This window comes from Ochotona curzoniae, unplaced genomic scaffold, assembly GCF_017591425.1.
Source record: "Ochotona curzoniae isolate NIBS_2020 unplaced genomic scaffold, NIBS_Ocur_1.0 contig_2754, whole genome shotgun sequence".
Taxonomy (NCBI): domain Eukaryota; kingdom Metazoa; phylum Chordata; class Mammalia; order Lagomorpha; family Ochotonidae; genus Ochotona; species Ochotona curzoniae.
In genome coordinates, this window is record NW_024465582.1 from 32516791 (window position 1) to 32538360 (window position 21570).

General features: G+C 44.0%; 1 protein-coding gene across 1 annotated transcript; it reads left to right on the top strand.

Moving 5' to 3' along the window:
• The first annotated feature begins 484 nt into the window (after positions 1–484).
• Positions 485–19268, top strand: SHISAL2B (shisa like 2B). The gene is made up of 3 exons (XM_040977705.1): positions 485–675; positions 8973–9130; positions 18546–19268. Exons 1-3 carry the CDS (start codon positions 485–487, stop codon positions 18677–18679), a joined length of 483 nt encoding a protein of 160 aa, XP_040833639.1. The 3' UTR covers positions 18680–19268.
• The last annotated feature ends 2302 nt before the right edge of the window (positions 19269–21570 follow it).

Sequence of the window (21570 nt, forward strand, 5' to 3'; positions counted from 1 at the left end):
CCCACTACTGGGATCAAGGGGTACCTGAAGGTTCTTAACAGCCTTTTGTTAACAACCCGGGACCCGCCTGCGCTGAGGGATGGGGGAGACGGGCCTATACAGTGAATCGCACACCTGACCTACACCTCCGCTCTGCCTCGGGCTGTCTCTGGCGTGGAGAGGGCACATCCGAGGCTTCCGGGCTGTTGACAAAGTGAGGGAAAGTGGCGGGGAGTCAACAGTGCCCGCAGAAAGCCTGCGCGGGCTGCCGGAGGGGAGGTGGAGGAGGGCGGAGAGCGTTGAATAAAAGGACCTTTCCGTAGCACGAGGCAGAGGCGAGCGCACCGCGCCGGGTGCCCCGGAGAGGGGAAGGCACGGCCGGCCCAAGGAGCCTGGGCGCTCAGCAACCAGACCCGGATCGCAGCAGGCGCTGGGGGTGCTCGGGCAGGCACGGAGCGAGTGCAGATCGGGGGGCCTGGCGTGCCCCTGCCAGCCTGCACGCACGATGAGCGAGGCCGGTCGCCTGTGCTCCGGCTACTACAGCCTCAATCACAGCTTCGTGGAGCCTTTCCAGTGTCCCCGGCGAGGCGAGGGGGCCGCGCTCCGCTACTGCTGTGGCTTCGCCGACCTCAAGTACTGCTGCAGCGAGCCGGGCAGCTACTTCCCCTACAAGCACAGCTACATGTGGAGCCTCAGGTGGGCAGGGCGGGCCAGGCGGGGCGGGCAGCCAGCCTGTGCGGCGGCTGACGGCTGGGTCCAGGTCCCGAGTCCCCGAGACCCTCCCTGGTCTGGTCCCTGGTGCAGAGCGCGCATCCTCCCAGGGTGGGTGAGGGCCTGATTGGAAACTCCTCCCGGGAGCCGGGAGCCCCGGCACGACGGGCGCTGGAGCAGCGCGGGCTCCGCGTCCAGGGCGCTCCGGGGGCCGCCAGGGCTGGCTCTGCTCGGTCCCCCGCACGCCTGGTGGGACCCGCTCGCTCTCTCATTTCGCTTCCCGGCAGTTGGCTCTGCTGGCAGACAGGGGACAAACAGGTAAGTTAAGGCGCAGGCTTTAATGTCTCCTTGGGTTTTATTTGCTCATATGCTACAGTTGAATTGAATATCAAAGAGGCTCTTTTGGGACCTGCTTTAAGATGTTTTCAAAGATCAGAGCAATGTAACACTTTTTTGTGTGTGTGTATGGATATCAAGGAATTAGCTTTGTTCTTCAAAACAGCCTAAAGGGAGTATGAGGGGCTCTGTGCGCGCCTGAGTGCGTGTGTGCGTGTGTGTGTCTGTGTGTGTGTCGCGCGCATGTTATACTTGCCATTCCTCACATGATCTGACCGAGACCCCAGACAAACAGAGCTTTGTTAGTCGTCGTGGTCGCACACTCTAGAACCCCCCACCCCTCACCCCTGTTCACACCCAAGCCGTTTGTCCACAACTGGAAAAAGAATTGGCTTTCTGTTTCTTATTATTGGAATTTTACTTACTCAAAAGGACTGCCAATTTTAAACTTGATACTAACAACTTTACATAGGGAAGAAATGGGGTCCAAGACTGAGAAAGAACTACAACCCCGAAGTGGTAGTTTCTTGCAACATAATTAGCTTAAGGTCTGGACGAGAGAGAGGAATTCTGTTGGTAGGAGATAAAGTCCCACTTCTATCAGCCATTTCTCTATCACTTGGAACACATGCAAATGAAGGCATATTATTCCTTCAGCAATAAAAGCAAAAGGAATGTACTGCAACCTTCTTTAAAAAAAAAAAAAGGCCCAAAAGGAGTGTTTCTCTCCCACTAAGTTCAATTCTGTTGTGCCGAACTGGGGCAGATGTCGGAAGAAAATGCCACCATATCCTTAATAGAGTATTTGGAGAAGAATATTTCGCTTTTGATAGAAAAAAAAAACCATGATTATCTCTCTGTGTGTGGAACCTTTGGAAGTATTAATGATGGCAGAAACATCTCAGCCAGAGATAAGAAATTCCTAAGTCAAACTCAACTGAAAAATGTACCTGGCATTTTCAGCATAGTTCCTCAGTAGTTCCAGAATGATGCCAAAGTGACAAGCAGCAGAGGACATAAAACCTTCCTAGGTACGAAGGAGTGCAGGGTGTGCTTGGGGCTTCTTTCAGCACTGACGGAAGGGATGGCGCAGCGCAGTCCTGGGAAATATGAAAAGTAAGGGAATTGCCAGTGCCAGGTGGCAGTGTTAGCCCTTAGACCCTGTTGGGTTCCCGAGCACTGGGGGCGCTGGGGGGGAGTACATTTATTAGAGTTTCATTTGCCTCCTATTCTCCGCTTTCCATTTCTAATTTAAAAGAGTCCAACTGTGAAAAACATTCCGAAGTCACTAGGCTTTACATTGAGAATCAACAGCTGCTGGAGAGATGCAGAGCCAGCAGGCACCAACGGGTCGGCTGTGTTAGTGCGATAGCAGCTTCCCTTGATGAAAAGCACCTGCCACGTGGTGCATAATTCCCCTTTTTCTATTCTGGCCCAACCCATCTTTCCTCTTCCTATGCATTTCTAAGCTCTGAAGATTTCCTTGCATTACTGTCTTAAGAAACTAGGAAGACCAGTGTCCATTTGAAAGGAATTCCGATAAACATTTGTTGATTTAAGGATTTTAGGAAACTTCTGGAGCTCTCTTTTTTACATGCAATGTTTCCATGTATCATTGAAACAGATTGTCAAGATTATAAAGAACATGCTTTTTATGAGAAAACAGAACTCGTGTGTTTTTCCTTGACATTGCATGATCTAGTTTCTGAATTTGCACACTGAAATCTTGCAATGTGTGTAAGGATGTATCCAAAAGTTTACAGAAGAAGGGAATTGAAAGGTAAGTTTATTCTGGTGCAAAAGATTTTCAAAGTCATACATAGTGTTTTTTATTTTAAGAATATGCACTCATCATTAAGATTTTTCATATGTTCAACTGAATTAGGAATTTTAAGTTGAATAAATTTTTTTAATACTGATTTTTAAAATAATCAAGGCTCATATCTCAGGAATCATTCCAGATGGCTAGCCTCCTGTCTGTCTGGGCATCCAATAATATCAAGTGGATTTGATTTCCAAGGGTTCATGTATAGTGCAATGATTCTCTGTTGTGATCCATAAAAGTCAGCTTTGGTGCAAACAAGTATAAATGAATCCTTGCTAGATGTAAGGACTTTTAAAAATTAATCTATTTTAATCGTTACTTTTTTAAAAAAGATTTTTTTTAATTGAAAAGGCAGATGTACAGAGAGGAGGAGAGACAGAGACGAAGATCTTCTGTCCAATGATTCATTCCCCAAGTGGCCGCAACAGCCGATGCTGCGCTGATCCAAAGCCAGGAGCCAGGAACTTCTTTCCAAGTCTCCCACATGGGTGCAGGGTCCCAAGGCTTTGGGCTGTCCTCAACTGCTTTCCCAGGCCACAAGCAGGGAGCTGGATGGGAAGTAGAGCTGCCGGGATTAGAACCGGTGCCCATATGGGATCCTGGCGTATTCAAGGCGAGGACCTTAACCATTACGCTATCGTGCAGGATCCTAACCATTACTTTTTAAATGATCCATACAGAGGTGAGAGGATGGAGAATGGAGACCAGTGTGGGCCTCTGATAGGGATGCAGTGGGTCAAGGAGGGGAGGAGGGATGAGAGAGAGCTGTGTAGTCACCTGGGGTGTGGAGAGGGAAAAAATCCAGGTGGTCATGAGATGCAGACTCCCACTCCTGATCAGTGAGCCTACCCAGCTTGTCCCAGTCCCGGTTCTCATGCTCTTTGGCAGATGCTGCTGCTGCTTGATGTGGACCTCCGCCTGCCCTATCGATGTGTCTGTAGGTGTGTTAGTCTGATTGGGGTGGGGACTCCAGAACTCCCACCAGAACCAACCTCAAGCCCAGCTCTCATGTGCATCAGTGGGTACCATGGCTCAATACTCCTACTAGGCCATTCCCTAGACCTAGTGCTCCTGTGTGCTAGTGGGTGCTATAGCCCAATATGGCCTGCTCCCAGCCCTGGTACTTGCATGCAGACATAAGGACTCTTTTCCCTCAGAAGACAGTGTATTAAATGAGGGAAAACCTCACGTTTAAGTATGAGAGCACTTCTCAAAATGTGTAGCATGATGAAACACAAAGTTAAGTTTATTTTAATCTCCAAAATATTGAAACACAGTTTGTTCACAATATGCCTTTTTGCAAAATCCTTCACACATAACACTACGCAGATTCTAGTCATAAAGTCATCCAGTTGCTGGAGTCCAGGTAGGTCTGAGCAGCGGAGTGGGTATCTGGGTCCCCCAGTCATGTGGCTGTGGCTGGTTGTACCCATGCTGGCCCAGGCTTCCTGCTGGGGATCCTAGCTCCCATCTACTGCTGCTTGGCAGGGGGGGAGTCCTGGGCTTGTCCAAGCCCGAGATCTGAGAATTTACTCAGTCCACAGCGACCGTGCTGGGGACAGATCTCGGACAGCTCTGGGCATGCCCAGGACCATGGCTCCACCCACCGCCACCATGTTGGGGGGTGGAGTCCAGCTAAGTGAGCTGCGGTGTAGGTGTCTGGGTGCTCCAGCCACGCAGTGGTGGCTGGAGGCACCCTGCCAGCCCAGGCTTCCTACTGGGGATACTAGCTCCCCATCCACTGCTGCTGGGGCGGGGCGGGTCCTGAGCTTGTGGGCAGCCAGAATGACAATGGAGCCAGACTTTGCCTGGTGGCTGCCTGGTGGCAAGCTCTTGGATATCAGAGGTATGGAATTACTGCGTAGGGACATCCATTGATAAGGCCGCTGTACATACAGGTAAGGAATGAATCCTGAGGAACACAGGTCATAACTCCTGCTGATGAGCACATAGTCCAAGCCTGGGTGCTGGGCAGGCTGGGCAGGGTAGCTCCATCTGTTGGCAAGTGTGTGAGTTGTTTTTGGAAGGGCACAGACCAGGCAGGGCCGAGCAAACCATAGCCCACTGGCAAGTACAGAAACCAGGCAGGAGTGCAGGTCATACCAGGCTAGGGCATCACACCTACTGGTTTGCATGAGTTCGAGATGAGAGCAGACTGAGCAGGGCCAGGTTCCAGCACCTGCCAGTGGGAGGTGGGACTGGGGGTTGGCTGGGTCAGGCACGCTGCAGCATCTGAAGGCAAAGGCCAAGACAGGGGAGGAGCTATGCCCAGCTGGGTCAGAGCAACCACTGGCACACGTGAGATCAGTGACTGGGATCAGGCCTGGTTGGGGAGCTAACAGGATGCCCTGGCTGCATTGTGGGTCCCACTGGTGAGTGCAGTGGCCTGTTAGTTTGTGTAGAAGACAACTAACCCAGCAATTGCAATCACCAGTGTGTGCATAAGCTGATTGGGGTGACAGACTGTGCTGGACCCTGTACTGGCATGCACGCACAAGAATCAGATCTGGGATAACCTCAGATGAAGATTCTTTTGGAATACCCCCCACCTGAACTGCTGGACTCAGAACTCCAACCATGAGGAAACTTGCAAGTTCCATACTCTGACCATGGAATGCATGTGTCAGAGCTGGGCCTCCTCAATGGCTTAGATGGAGCAGTGGAGAGCATAGCCAGATGCACATGGAGGATATGGCAGTGCACTGGAGCCTGCAGGGGACACCTGGTACCATAAAAGAAGACAGAGGGCAGAACTAATTAATCAACTACTCCAGCAAAGAGTTGGCAGTGAATATGTGGGCAAACAGAGACTGTAAGGTAGACTATGTCAGCTGGTTGAGTCTGGAGAGATTCCATCATGATTGCAGTGGCAAGATTGGCAATAATACAGAACTGTTGAAATATTAAAACCACTTGAGCAGAACCTTTGGAAGACGCCCTACATAGGGGGCCCTGGGATAGTTGGGAAGCTGTGTGTGGCTTCTCCCCTTATCTCTCCCCTCCCCCCAGATATAGGAAGGAAAACAGAGAATGTCAAAAAAAATTGGTCTCACCCACTATCTTAAAGCCCTTGACCCTTCCCACCCTAATCAGATATGTAAAAATATCAAAAATAAAATTTATACCATAAAAAATGTGCAGGGTTGGTTGACATCAACAGCCCGAGCACATGCATGTCTAGTGGCCCAACTTACTGTGTATTGCACAGGAAGTGATCTCTCACTCCTGGGGTGCTTTAGCTGCTCAAATCAAGGATAAATGGGGTGAGCTCAGCCCTTCACTCTCATTGCTGTCTTCCTTCTTCCTAAAGCAGGGATACTCTGAGCACCCCTGGCCAAATTCTCCCTTCCTCCCTCTTGGTACAGGTCAAACTTGCCAGGCCTCTGGTTCCTAGGAAAGAGCAGGAAGCCAGTGTGTAAACTAGAAATAAGATGAAGAAAAGACTGATTGCTTTCCAATGACGTGTGTTCCATAGGACTACATGTGGATCATTCCATAGTAGTGTGTGTTTACTTACATTTATTCACATTTTCTGCAACTAAGCATTTAAGCACTTTAATAAGTATATAAGACATTACAAGACAATCAAGAGAAATATCTGCTACTGAGCAGCTTAAAATTTGATTATGGATACAGACACACACACACACACAAACACACACGGTTGGAGAAATGTGCATGTTTGCATATCATTTTTTTAAGGTTTGTTTTTTTCCCCTCAAGGGCCTTTTTCCACTTAATAGCATTAAGTGCATATGCCTATTTAATCTATATTCCTTCTCCAGTAATTAGCCTTAGAGGTAATTGCATCAGAAAGAATTATAAATCCCAAGCCAACCACATATGTTGCATCTTATTTTTGGAGAAAGCAAGGTCTTTTTTTTTTTTTAATGCTACAAGACATTAATGTAATGCTTTTCTACAAAGCAAAAACTCAGACTGAACACAAATTGCATACACAGTTTCATAAATCTTGTTGCTGTATCTATCTCAAATCTTCTCTCTTTTTTTTAAGAATTATTTTTATTGGAAAGGCAGATATATAGAGAGGAGGAGAGACAGAGAGAAAGATCTGTCCATTGATGCACTCCCCAAGTGGAAACTAGGAGCCAGGAGCCTCTTCCAGCTCTCCCACCGGGTGCAGGGTCCCTTGGCTGCTTTCCCAGGCCACAAGCAGGGAGCTGGATGGGAAGTGGGGTTGCTGGGATATGAATCAGTGCCCATATGGGATCCTGGCATGTGCAAGGCAAGGACTTTAGCCACTAGGCTACTGTGGGAGGTCCATTTTCTCTTGTAATGCATTGTTGTGGCTTAGAGTATCAGTGAACAGTGTCTTGTGAGCAGTGAAATCAGTGGCTGAAATGCCATGTGGGATGCCCATATCCTGCACTGGAACTAGCTGCCTGCATTTGAGTCTCAGCTCCACTTTCCATCTAGCATCCTGCTAATGCATTTCCTGGGTGGACAGCACGGATCTCCGTCACTCAACAGGGAGATCTGGATGGGGTTGCGGGCATCTGGCTTCGACCTGGGCTCTCCCTGGCATTTGTGGGCATCTGGAGAGCCAACCTGTGGACAGCAAGCCTCTCTCTGTCTCTCATTCTCTCTACCTTTCAAGTAAAGTGAAAGCTGAAGTTTTAATGCTATCTTTCTTCTATATTACTAAAGAAAAAGTTCAACATTTGCTTCATTGCCTTTGCACAAGCAAATATTTCTTCTTTACTCTTGATTGGTGACTGTAGTATTTCCTTGCAAGAGATAGTAATAATATGGATGTATTGGTTTGAGATTCTTTTGAAGTATCCCTAGACACTCATGCTCAGCTGACCTTCCACGGGTAACATGAATTTATACTTATCCCTATTATTATGAACGGGTACATTCCAAAGCACTTTGAGATCCTCCAGAGAAAATATGGTACAAATAGAAACTGGCCTGGGTCAAGACTTGCTGAGTAAGACCCCAGAAACACAGATATTAAAAGCAAGATTAGATACATGAGTTTTACAGCAAGCTAAGAAGCTTCTACACAGTGAATGAAACAATTAACAAAATGAAGAGGCAACAGAATGACAGGAAATATTTGCAAAGTATAAATGTGATAAAGGATTCATATTTAGACTATATAAGGAGTTCAAGACACTTAATAAAACCAGGGATCAAGTTAAGAAATGGGCACGGATAAAAACAAACATTTTTTCAAGCATGAAATACACATGGCCACCAGAGACATGAAACCATACTCAGCAACAGTAGCCATCCTGGAAGAACAAATGGAAACCACAATGAGGTCCCACTTCACTCCAGTCAGAATGGCTAGTGTGCAAAACTTACAAACAATTCATGCTGGGGAGCTTGTGGAGGCAAACGAATGCAAACTGGTACAACCATTATGGAAAAAAGCATGGAGATTTCTCAGGAAACTAAGGAAAAATCTATCACATGACCTAGCTGTACCACCCCGGGACTATAGCCAAAGAAATAAAATCAGTATATGACAGAGACACATGCACTCCCATGTTTATAGCAGCTCAATCCACAATAGCAAAGACATGAAATCGATCTACTGTCTGTCCACTGATGAATGTTTATAAATGCACGATGGAATACTGAGTCATAGAAAAGAATCAGATCCTGATACGTGGGACAAAATGGATGCAACTGGAGATCACTATGATGGCAGAAGTGCGACGCATGCGGACAACCTAATGTATAGGAAGAGTATTAAAACCATGTGGATGGCATATCATTTTGTACTTACATTGTGTTAGTGAATCATACTGTCTAAATAGCAAAGTACACTTGAAATATAGAGAAGGAGCAAGAGTGAAGACTCGTAGAGTATTAACAGCGTGTTGTATTTTCATTTTTGTGTTGGCTATGAGTGTGACCAGATGAAAAATTTCATTTATCTAAACACTTGTGCACATTTGTTGGCATGCACACTTTGTCGATAAAATGTTTAAATGGAAAAAAAAAAAAGGAAAAGGGGACGTGTATATTTCAATCATTGATGGTTTAGGCTAAGACAGAATTTGTTTATCAATGACTGAGAACAAGAACGAACCTCGTTTAAAGCAGTTCTGGTTTACCTGACGTCCGGTTTCTCCCCCATCCTCAGTGTCGGCGCTCTGATTGGACTGGGAATTGCCGCCCTCGTTTTACTGGCCTTTGTCATCAGCGTCTGCGTCCTTTGCTATTTATTTCTGTATACGAAGCCTCGGAGGTTAGACACTGGCCTTAAACTTCAACACCTGGAGGCGCTTTCCTCTCGAGAAGGTAATCCATATTCTTTTTTTTTTTTTTTCCTGGTAAGCTATTAGCTGAACTCTGCCCAAAAGAAGAACCAGTACCTGAGCAGCAGAACATGCTTCTAACAAGAAACACTTTCCCGAAAATTCTGTTCATTACATGCCTTTGTAAATGTACACATTGAGTCAAACTTGGATGATAAAATACCTTAGGGAAACTGTGTGCAAGCAGGAGAAATGGCAGCCTGTAAAAGCTGGTCCATTAAGTTCCCTCGAATATTTGTACGTTGCAGTTATCAAAGCTTAGCCTCTTCAAATTTTGAAATTTTATTTTTAGAGAGAGGCAAAAAAGTCAAGTAGAGGAACAAAGTACCTGATAATTGATTCTCAGTGTGGCGCGTCTTCAGGTTGCTTAGTCAGTGGCCAGTTAAGAGTTTGCCTTTGTGTCTGCTGGGTGCAGAATTTGCAGGAAGCAAATAAAATAATTCATAGGCATATAAAACAAATAAAAAATAGAAGAGTCTTTGTTCTCTGCTGTTGAATAGTTTACAAAATTAAAACAGAGCAGTGCAATAATTAATATCATTATAAACTAGAAAGTATTTGTCATGTGTGGTCTATGGAACTGGGTCTAATTATTTCAACTATAAAGAGTTAGTTGTCATAATTATAAAATTTAATCAGAATTGTGAATGTGAATATGATTTTTTAGATTTTGACATATGTTTAGAATACACATTATAGAAGATTAAAGCATTTCCGAAAGTTTGTGAAAATGAAATTAAAACATAAATTTATTTTGGTGCAAAAAAAATTCAAACTTCATGCATCCCAGGGGTCTTGTAAAAGTTTACGGAAAATGTATGCTATGAAGATACTATGCATGTATTTCAAAAAATTTTGCAGCAAAATAAACATTTAGTTCATGTCTGTGAACATTCTGTATTGGTATGTATGTGCATGTAAGATACCTAGGGATATGTTTATATATAGAATGGAAATATCAAATTTTATAGAGTGTAGAATTTATGTATATAATATATAAATGTATATACGCATATATAAGTATATCTACACACATTAGGAATGACACATAATTATTGATCTTCTTCTATTTAAAGATTTATTTATTTATTGGAAAGTCAGATATACAAAGAAGAGGAGAGAAAGAGAGGAAGATCTTCCGTCCGATGATTCACTCCCCAAGTGAGTGCAACAGCTGATGCTATGCCGATCCGAAGCCAGGATCCAGGAACTTCTTCCGGGTCTCCCACGCGGGTGCAGGGTCCCAAAGCTTTGGGCTGTCATCGACTGTTTTCCCAGGCCATAAGCAGGGAGCTGGATGGGAAGTGGAGTTGCCGGGATTAGAACCGGTGCCCATATGGGATCCCGGGGTGTTCAAGGCGAGGACTTCAACTGCTAGGCCACGCTGCCGGGCCCTTCTATTTAAAAAGACACCAGTTATGATGCCCAGCTCCAGCGCTGGAGCGCTCGGCTTGCACACTCAGCTCTGACCCCTGAGTGCAGCTTCCCATCACAGCAGATCCTGAGAGCCATTGGCAATAACTTGCCCTGCCATTCACTGGGCAACCTGGCTCCATCTCCGTGACCCAGGCAGATGTTTCTGGCAGATGGGGAATGAATCACTAGGTGAGGATGCATACTAACCTCTCTCTCTCTCACTTGCTCTCACTCTCTCACACCCTCCCAAATAAATTAACAATTTTTAGGGGACGGTGCTGTTGCACATGGAGCTAAGCTGCAGCCTGCATGATTGCCGGAATCCCACATGCTCATTGAGTCCCAGCTGCTCTGCCTCTAACCTAGCCCCCCACTAATGCACATGAAAAAGCAGAAGAAGATGCGCATGTGCTTGGATTTCTACCACCCACATGAGGGACCCAGGTGGAGTTCCAGACTCCTGGTTTCAGCCTGGTGCTAATGCAGCTGGCATTCTGGAACTTGGCCAATGAATGGAAGATCTCTTTCTCTTTTCTCTCCCTCTGTAACTATGACTTTAAATTACATATACGTATATATATGTAACACACACACACACACACACATCCACACATATATATCTTTATTTAAGGTGCCATGGAGCATTCTTGCCCAATGATATATTTTAGTTGAATTCTGAAACTTACCATGCTCACAGTGCATAACCAGCTATACCACCACCATGCATTTGCACATCCATCAAGTTTCCTTCCCTACGGAGCTCACCTCTCCTGAAAATGTCCTCTGTCACAGAGTCAGGGGTCAAATCCCTTGGGGAGTTTTCCTCCTGAAGCAGTGTTTGCACATTGCTCGGCTGAATCCGCAGATCATTGGCTGAATTCAGCTGCAACGACTTGCACAGGTTTCTCCGTAGGCAAACTGTGCCTTAGTGAACTTCAAAGAACCCGAGCATAAGATCAAATTTCATCTTACTTGCTTCGATCATTTGAAGTCACGGTCCTTAAATTTTACTGTGCAGAGAATCATTTAGGGAATGTGGTAAAACACCAATGCAGTCTGCATTTTTAAGTAGGTGACTCCTCTTCCTGCTTCTGTTCTTGCTCCCTTACTCTGTTGCTTTTCCTGCTACAGCCAATGTAAGACTCTGAAAACCGGAGTCAAGTCCCTCCTCTGTTCACAAAGCCTTTGGTCATCTCCTGGTCATCTCCTGGTTATCTCCTGGTCATCTCCTGGTTCATTTTTATCTCATCTCCTTACACCAAACTGTACTGGCCCATTTTGATTCCTTGATGCCCTTGACTCTGGGATTTTGCACGTGCTGTCACCACTGTCAGGGATACTCTAGTCCAGACATCTGTGAGACTTAACAGCTTTCATTTCTTCAAATCTTTACTCAAAAGTCACCTTCCCAGGAGCTCTTTTCTGGTTACCTATCTGCTTTTTTTTTTAAAAAAGATTTTATTTCTTTTCATTGCAAAGTCAAACATATACAGAGAGGAGGAGAGACAGAGAGGAAGATCTTCCATCTGATGATTCACTCCCCAAGTGAGCACAACGGCCGGTGCTGATCTGAAGCCAGGAGCCCAGAGTATCTTCTGGGTCTCCCACATGGGTGCAGGATCCCAAGGCTTTGGGCCGTCCTCGACTGCTTTCCCAGGCCACAAGCAGGGAGCTGGATGGGAAGCAGGGCAGCCGGGATATGAATCAGCACCCATATGGGATCCCAACGCGTTCAAAGCTAGAACTTTGGCTATTAGGCTATGATGCCGGGGGTCCTACTTATCTGCTTTTTAACAACAGCCTCCCTCCGATGGTTCATACCTCCTTCCTGCTTTCTTTCTCACCCATTTACCATACCATAATTTTACTTATCTAATGTCTAAGTTTTTCTCCTTTCTCGAATATAAACTAAGCTCCAGGAAAGTAGGTTTGCCTTGTTTGTTCACAACCCGATCTCCAGTGCCTAGAACACTTAACAGGTATTCCTTGAATGAACTGAATAGAGTAGCTTTGGGTATCCATTGTCTGTAATATTTTGAGAAGCACAAATTGCTGTCACCATTAGAAGTCAGCAAACCTGTATTGAGCACTTCCTCTAAGCAATGCACTGTGCTAAATAAAAATTGGCTCTTTTTCCTGATTTAGCTCAAGGACTGCTGCAAAATCTCATTCTACGCTGGTTCTGAGAGCCTGGGCACCGGAATTACTCGGCGTGTTGATTCGTGGCTTGTGGCCTTATTGCTTTGTACCTAAGGAAGAGCGCTCATGTGCTCCTTGTAAAGTTAGATGACATTGCTCTCTTGCAATGAAATAGTCTTGCTCTGTCCCTCTCAAAAATGTCGTTTTTATCAAGTCACTGAGCTAATTTAATATAGCTTTCTGAGTGTTTGCTGTCAGGAAGGTAGGGTTTAACATGATGAGTGCCTTCCTGCTGCTTTCAGATGCAGTAATTCTCATCCCTGCAGTTGATTTTAACCCAATCAGACACTGGTACATAGCAATGCCCATCCACCTCCCCTTCCCCTCTCCCCCCCAAAGTGCCACTGGAACAGAAAGAGAAAGCAATGGAGAGTTCAGTCTGCCTGTCAAACATTGCTGTACCCTTGGAAATGCACGCTTAGTCATGGTAATTCTCCCACCTGACTATTGACACTAGTATTTAAGCTATTGAGAAAACAAGTCTGGCTTTTTGTTTTTGTTTTTGGTTTTTTTGCATCTGAGGAATGTCTGAAAGGTTAGGAATATAAGTAACTCTTTGCATAATAAATCAAGCACATAAACAGTATGTCAGAGGAAAATTAGTGGTACCAGTTATGGCTCTTTTCTATCAAAGCTATGTGTTCTTAAGAGTAAACCTGCTATTTCTCTAGACTAATTTTTATAATTGAGACAGCTTGCATCGCTGGCAATTTGAATGGCATAAATGGAAACAAGTTTTTGAGCCACACACTCAAAGCAGGCATTAGATGCTTTTCTATTTAAAAAAAAAATAGCCTAAATAGTATAATCAAAACTAGGATTATTTTGTGAAAATTTTTTTCTGAGTGTTCATTGCATTTCATTTCTTAAAATGTACCCCGTGCAAGGTTGCCCGTTTTGGACTGTGCAATGAAGCCAGGTCTGGTAGCAGCCATCAGTCTTAGCTGGTCTCTACCTCCAGGGTTCATTCTGTACAGAAGATCTTTGCCAAACAACCAATGATCTTTAAAATTGGATCCTGCAACCATTTGCTTCTTTTTTGTAACTTTTATGATCTGGGTTATAACATTTCAAAGCTGGTTAAGAGAAAACTGGGAAACATCTTCTTACAAAATAAAACATACTTTTAGGGTGCAAATTTAAGATTGTTTGCACAATGAATGTAATGTGTAGATTTTCTGCTATAGTGAAGCAATCCAGAGACATGAGTGTTAGGAAGATGTACTAAGACTTCAGAATGGCAACACAGAAGCTAGGACAACACAGGCAGAAACTACTGAAGATGGTTCTGCCCATGGCCAGGAGATAAAGAACTGCAGAATCCTCCCAGCCCCCCACCCTCCCACTGTCTTTCAGTATTTTCAGATAGCAGGCTATAGCAGAGTCTTCAGAAGAGTGTAGGATACATAGATTTATTATGAATGGCTCTGAACATAAAATGCGCAATTTTTAATTGCTATCAGGTAAGCCATGGTTAAAACAAGTAGAAAATGAAATTTGTTTTTTGATGAATTGGATTTAAACTTTGGCAAAAGCCAAACTCTAAATTAAATGCTAACCTGGGAGGAATAGGATTGAAGGAAGGTTAAGCTTTACATCAGATGGCCGTGCCCAAAAAGAAACAGGAAGTGCAGGAAGAGCAACCGACGTCAACCCGGAAAAGAAACTGGATGTCAGCTACCAAGTGCATCCCATAAGGAAAACTTCATGAGGAGCAAATCCCTTGGGAGCTAGATGGTACCCTTGATTTCTTATTTAAAATCAAATCCATGTTAAAAGCTTCTGACAGAAAAGATGCAGGTGGTTTTTGTTTTATGTTACCTGACCTTAGTGGTTAAGAAATTAGTTTTCTATTCATTAGATAAACTCTAGGAAAACTATTTCCTTCTTTCTCTTTTTAAAATTATCTCACAAAAATGCTGTCTGGTCTGACCACCCATCGCAGTTGGATTTCCATGAATCCAACTACTCTCATCCACAGGCTTAAGCATGAAAAAACATTTGGAATTTTATAAGCTGCAGGGAAACAGCCATCTCCATGCGTGATACTGGTGTTTGCATGGCAATTTTTTTTTAAGGTGAATTGCTCTGGCATAGGAAGTCAATCCAAGAAATTATCTTTGTCCTTAGGTTAGTTTGAAAGACTCAGTTGCCAAGTAACTGCGGAGTCAGGGCTGGAGAGCGACGGCCATTACAAGTCCTACGTGAAGAAAATTCTGTGATATTGGAACGGAGTTTGTTATCACTTAAACCTCAGAAGGAGGAGGCGGGTTAGACAAATTGCTGAAGTTGCCGGAGAGAAACATAAAGGAAACTCAGACTATCAGAATGGAAATACCTTGGAAGGAAGGAGCCCCCAAAACAACCAACCACTTCACTTCCTGAATTTGTTTCCCATAAAACAACCAAGCAGCAACTCTGTAACAAAGCCAACACTCAATGGACGAGTAGCCGTGTTTTAAAGAAAGGCGGCTGAAGTATAAGATATAGTTGGTAGGGCCTGGAAGAAATCTGGGACACAGTACGGGGCAGCCCATTTTGGAAGCTGGGTATTTGTGTGTGTGTGAGAAATAACTCTTGCAAGGTCAGGAGCAGCGGCCTGAGCTAGGGGAGACCAGCAGGCCCAGAGCCTCAGCATGGTCAAGGTCAGATTTGACCCTGCAGAGCCTCAAGCTGAGACAGGCTAATGACAAATACTAGTGCTAAATGCTAGGTAAGTGTTTACCACATCATGCTGTTGATAGCTTTGCTTCATCAAGTTTTTGTTAATTAAAAACTTTCTCAGAAATCAGCTTTTAAAATGAGATAGCTATCAAATACCCCATTCATCATTTAGCCATGCCACTGTTACTGGGATTTTGAGTTATTTGTGTATTTCTGAAGTTGAAACAACCATGTATGCATAAAATATTTAGATCTTTCCTATCTTGGTTTCCTTCAGACTTTTACGCTTTGATGAAATTATTGAGTAGGAATATTTCAGACTTGAAAAAGGCGTACCTGTGTATACTTCCATCACCTGACATCATTGACTAAGACAGATCATTTTATCTGTGTCTAGTTGAGAAAGGAAAAATAGCAGTTTGCCTTTTGAATTTATATTTCTCTCTGATTAGGAAGCTTGAGGGTTTTCTCATGTTTATTACACACCATTTTCCCCATCTATTTCCTCACAAGGAGGTGATAAAGTGTCACATACTGCTGTGTAAGATCTCATCCTACTGCAGCACCCGTTGGTTTGCAGAGGAAGGAGGGCAGACTCAATTGATCAACTACCCCAGTGAAGCTTGACAGCAAACTTCTGGGCAAATGGAGACTGTGAGGTGGACTATGTCAGCCAATTGACCTTGGAAGGGTTTCCTTATCCTTGGAGCATCGATTTTCAAAGCATTTCAGAACTACTGAACCCACTGGAGCAGAACCCTCAGAACATGCTCCACGTTGGGAACCCTAGGATGATGTTGGGTTCTGGGAAGGCTGGGCATGGTCTCTCCCATTGTATCCTCCCCTTCCCCAGATACAAGAAGAAAAAATGTATAAACAATAGTCTTGCCTACTTTCCTGTGATCCTCGAACCTTCCCACCCTGATCAATTATGTAAACATCATCAAAACAAAATTTTAAAATATATTTAAAATATAAAAAAGATCTCATACTATGTTTGAGTCAGTTGTGAGACATTTTTCCCAGTTGACTGTCAATCTTATCTGTTGTCATCCATGATGCTAAGATTTTAACTAAGACAAACTATCAATCACATTATTTAATCAATTTGTTCAACAAGTGTGTTGAATATTTGCTGTGTGTAAGGCATTTTTTTTTCTAGAATCATCAATTCACAAAACAGCCAAAAAAATCCCTTATTGTGTGGCACTTACATTTAGTGAAGGGAGATAGGCAATAAATGATAAGATTGATAAATATGCAAATTTTGTTAAGAAGTAAGTGCTATGAGGAAAAAATGGAGGGCAGAACGAATTGGAGTTGGGAGAACTTAGGTTGCTGTTTTGAATAGTGTTTAGGGTGGGGCCCAGTGACTAACTCAGCAGAGCGCTGATGCTGTGGTACAGGTTAAGCTTCTCCTCCGATACCTGCATCTCACTGGGGCATTGGTTTGCATCCTGGATGATCCACTTCTGATCTGGCTCCTTGCTTATGTCCTGAGAGGGCAGCAGAGAATGGCACAGGTCCTTGAGACCGTGCACCTGTGTCATGGACCCCATAGAGGCTCCTGGCTTCAGATGGGCTCAGCTCTGGCCCTTGTGGCCATTGTTTTTGTCGGGGAGGGGGTTTGGAGGGCAGCAGATGGAAGCTCTGTCTCTGCTTTCATATAAAAATAAAAAAGATTATTTTAATACACAAAGTTAGAGGGGGAAAAAAAAGCCAAGCAGAAACTTGGAAACAAGGAAATATTTTGCATGTGATCTGGGGGAAGAATACACTAGAGAGAGAAAATTGCTAGTACAAAGGGCTTGTGTCTGGAACACGCTGGAAATGTTTTGTCAAAGCAGTTGGAACAAACTGGGGAGAAAAGCAGAAAAAGGTGCAATCAAGAAGATAAATGGTGTTACGAGATCCTTTCGACTCCCTACTGCGAAGACTTGGGTGAAACGCAGAGTTCTGAGTGGAGAACACGCTTTATACTTTTCCAAAGGATCAGTCAGTGTTATGTTGGACATGGGATAGTGGCAGCAGTGAAGGCGGTTAAGAAGTGGTCTGATTCTGGATGTATTTAAGAAGCGTTATTAGCAGGATTTCTAAAGGATTGGCTGTAGGCCGCGAGAGGAAGATGCAGTCATTTCCAGGTTTGGGTTAAATTGGAGACATCAATTGGAGGTGAGAGGATGTCTGAACCGGAGATGCTCACACACACACGTGAGAGTCAAAGAGATGGTCTTAAAAGCCTGAGAAGGCAAACGACAAACCCAGTTGGGGAGTGGAGCAGCCACAGGAAGCTGAGCCCAGGGTCACTCACTCCCCAAGTGTTCTGGGAGAAGAAAAGCAACCAATGAGTTGGAGAAGCAGCAGTGGTGAGCGAGGAGTGGAAGTAGAAGCGTGGCATCCCAGAAGCCAAGGAAAGAACAGGGTGAAAGGCTGCTGGCATCATGAGATGAATCCAGGGGCTTTGCGACCCAACACCAGTGGTTTCTCCCGCTGCATTCTATGTGTTTACACTGATGCTTACCTGCAGCTGAAATCTTAGGCTGGTGAAACGAGACATCCTTTCCCAGATTATTAAACTTTTCTAATACAATTGAATAACAATTCACTTCATTGCCTCTGCTAAGCGAAGATCCATCTTCCTGTATTTTGCTCATGTTGGACGGGCATCTCAACGCAGTGATTGAATGGCCCTGTGGTACAGATGCGCGTGTGTTTTAAATGGGTATGACAGCAAAGCCTTAAGAGAATTGCATATTGTTATGATTGGCTTATATGTGGCTTATTCACTAATATGCAAATAATGGGAATAATCACATTTTCATGAAATGATCCAGAAACTGTCACCTCTTTATCTAATGTATAGTTCTCTCCCGAAAAAATGGACAAAGAAAGATAAACATGGCAACGAAATTTCACCTCGACTATCTTCTTTATTTAACCTTCAGCAGGATATGCTTAAGAAAAACAGCTTTGAAATGATTCAGGTCTCAGTCGTCCACACAAAATGCTTAGGATGTATCTTCACTATGGCTGCAAAACCGCTGAAGCACAGATTTTCGTAACTCCAATTTTATCATCATCTCGAATAATCAGCTCATTTCTGCTTTGTGCATTTGCAGGCAACCCAAGCAGAGAGATCAAAGCCGTCAACTCAAATGTAGCATCCAACTCAACCAATGAAACGTCCTACGAAGCTGATGATGTAGTTCAAGAAAAAGCCATGGATACAGCACAAATCAACATTGTTTCTTAATCAGAAAAAACCCTGTGTTCAAAAAGCTGAGGCTCATGGAGGAGATGCAGCAATAAGAATTACATTTCAAATATAGTCGGCACATTGCTTTTCAAGTATTCCTCACTCCCCAAAGTGAGACCCAACTGCGTTTTTCAGTATTTATTCAGGAAGTGAGTCTACTCTCACCTGCTAATTAGAATGTTTTTGTATTACCTCAAATTATGCCAACTCTTCAGGAGAAATTGCAGACCAGTAACATAAGTAAACCTATTTGAGTTTATCTCACACTACTAGCATTTTGCAATATTTTTGTACTGGCAGGCAATTATTTTTTAATAAGAGATGGTTTTGGATAGCTGAATTGTCTTATGATCCATGAGCACACACACAGTACACTGTACTTATAAAAGCTGGCATTCAATAACAACAAAAAAAACACATAGTCCCCATAATAAATATTTTGTATCATTTCAAATGATAATCACAGCAAAATTTCTTCACTGATAAGTTTCCTAAAGAATTTCTGTTAAGTTAGAAGGCAAAATAATTTTTTTGGTCCCATTTACTGCTCTCACATCAATACTAGTTAGTCATCTTGAAATAAAAGGTTTTTGCAAACGAAAATTGTTCCAAGATTTTTATTCTTACATGTGATTTCCATTGTAAGAACACAGGCCAGGGTTTTCAATAGAATTCATCAGCAAACAAGGAGTAATTGTGAGCCAGCTCTGCTGGACATATCCACTGTTCTGTATAGTTCCTGTGGTCAGGAATCCGGACTAACCACAGGTGCTGAACACAGCTTCCCTGGTCTAACGCAGAGGGCTTTCTTGTTGGGCAGGCAGAGCTCCTGGAAGGTAACTTTCTGAGGCAGTACGTTCCTCCAGAGAACAGCAAGGACCTTCCAGGGCAGCATTCGCAAGACTCCTCCTGATGGAGATGCTCCTTATCTGCATCTTATCTGGAACAGTAGCCACCTGCCGCATGTGTCCACTGGGACTCCAAATGTGGCTAAGGCAAATGAAAACTCAGCTTTTTCCTTAGATTCGGATAATCATGGTTCGTACCTGATCATGATTGCAATGTCCTATCGTCCACGTGGAATTTCACATCTCAAAGGAGTACTGTTTGCCAAGGTTTAAATATTAAGATTGTTTAGTGTTTGTGGAGTGTTAAAGCTGAGAAATTTCTGTTAGAGATGACATTTTCTGTGGTCATAACGGGCTAGGCAGGTATTTGATCTTTTATACAGTCTGGGTTTTTAAAAAAATGATCACAGGAAAGTTACTATCTTCATACAAAGGAATTCATAATTCTACTACTCTATTGCCTGAGGTCAAAATGTGGTTTGTAGAAATGGAGGCACTGAGTCTACTTTTGTGGCTGAAAGGCAATAGCCTTTGCAACATCTGACACAACAGAAAGGTACTTAACACTCAGGACCAAAAACTTCTAATGTATACAAGTGAAACTGACATCTCTCAACTTATTTACTGTTGACAGGGCTTGCTTACATTACTATACTTACTTAACTCATCATTTAGTGAAGCATTAAGCCTATGGTTATAAATGAAATATTATCACAAACATTAAAAGAGGGAGAGATTCTTACAATTGTATACGAAGCACATGAAGTCTGTTCTCTGTGTACTAATCCAAATGAATTAAAAACCCAGGGCCAGCAAAATACTCATTACTGCAAACTACCCTCCGCCCCCCAGCATGTGGGAGAGACATAGATAATAGAGCTGGCCGTGGCTGGATGTGTCATGGTTTGCATGCCAGGATATGTACCCGAATCTTCTGCCACCACAGTTACTTCTAGAGGAGTTGGGAGGAGGCAAGGGAGATGACAAGATGCCAGGCTTCGAAACTGTGGTGTTGTCACACTGACCTAAGAAGACTGTCCTTGGGTGCCAACTTTCCAGAAACTTCAAAGACCAGAACCAAGATCAGCTGGCATCCTTGAAGTGCCGCTGCCGTGACAGTCCATCCTTAGGTGACCTGAGGAAAACCCACAGGGCTTTGCCAGGGGACTGCTAGGTCCCTCTGTAAGGGACAGATCAGGACACACACTAAAAGCAACAAGTGCTATTGAATTATGACACAGTGTGGCCTTATACTAACACAGTGATCAAGTTTGTTTGAAGCCATGAAACAATAATCTGACGTAAGTCAACAGCAACACATTGGCCAGATGTTTTATATGCAGGAGATACAGTACCTTGATGAGGCTTCAGACTTCTTCAGTCCCTTTTCAATATTTGATAACAGATCATAGGAAAAGTGGACCCAGAGGAAGAGCAATTAGGAGTTGAATCATTTCTGTGCTTTTTAGTTTTTAAATTGTAGATAAGTGGATGAAATAAAATCTTGATAAAAGTAATTTCTCCCCTTAAAGCTTGTTAATGGCATGTTACTAAGTACAGATTAAAACACAAGTTCCCAAACATGGAAGGCAAGACTTGTTTCCCTTGCTCTGGAGGACCTACAGTGGCATCCTCCGTTCTGAGCACCTCCTTCCTGATGTGATGCACCCGCAGGACTGCGTTATGCCTCACACAGCACACAGCACAGTCTCTGCTGCGCCCTGCTCCTAGTACTCTGCCAGGAACTGCTAGCACCTCTACCCTCACCTTCAATCAAAACTCAGTCATTACTCCCCAAGCGATCACTTTCAATCCCTCCAGACCAGGCTAGGTTTCCACAAACTCATGTGCATGTCAGTATTGGGCTTATCTAAACATTTGTCCTGGGGCTGGTGTGGTGGCATAGCAAGTGAAGCCCCCAGCTGCAGCAGTGTCATTCCATCTGGGAGCTGGTGTGTGTGTCCTGGCTGCTCCACTTCTGACACAGCTCCCTGCTTATGGCCTGGGAAAGGAGCAGAGGATGGCTTAACTTGCTGGGCC

What these genes read in the sequence shown, in the direction of transcription:
- SHISAL2B (XM_040977705.1), top strand. Translation starts at nt 485, where the DNA reads ATGAGCGAGGCCGGTCGCCTGTGCTCCGGCTACTACAGCCTCAATCAC. An exon ending in AGCTACATGTGGAGCCTCAG is followed by an intron (nt 676 to 8,972) that starts GTGGGCAGGGCG and finishes CCCCATCCTCAG; the next exon opens with TGTCGGCGCTCTGATTGGAC. An exon ending in GGCGCTTTCCTCTCGAGAAG is followed by an intron (nt 9,131 to 18,545) that starts GTAATCCATATT and finishes GTGCATTTGCAG; the next exon opens with GCAACCCAAGCAGAGAGATC.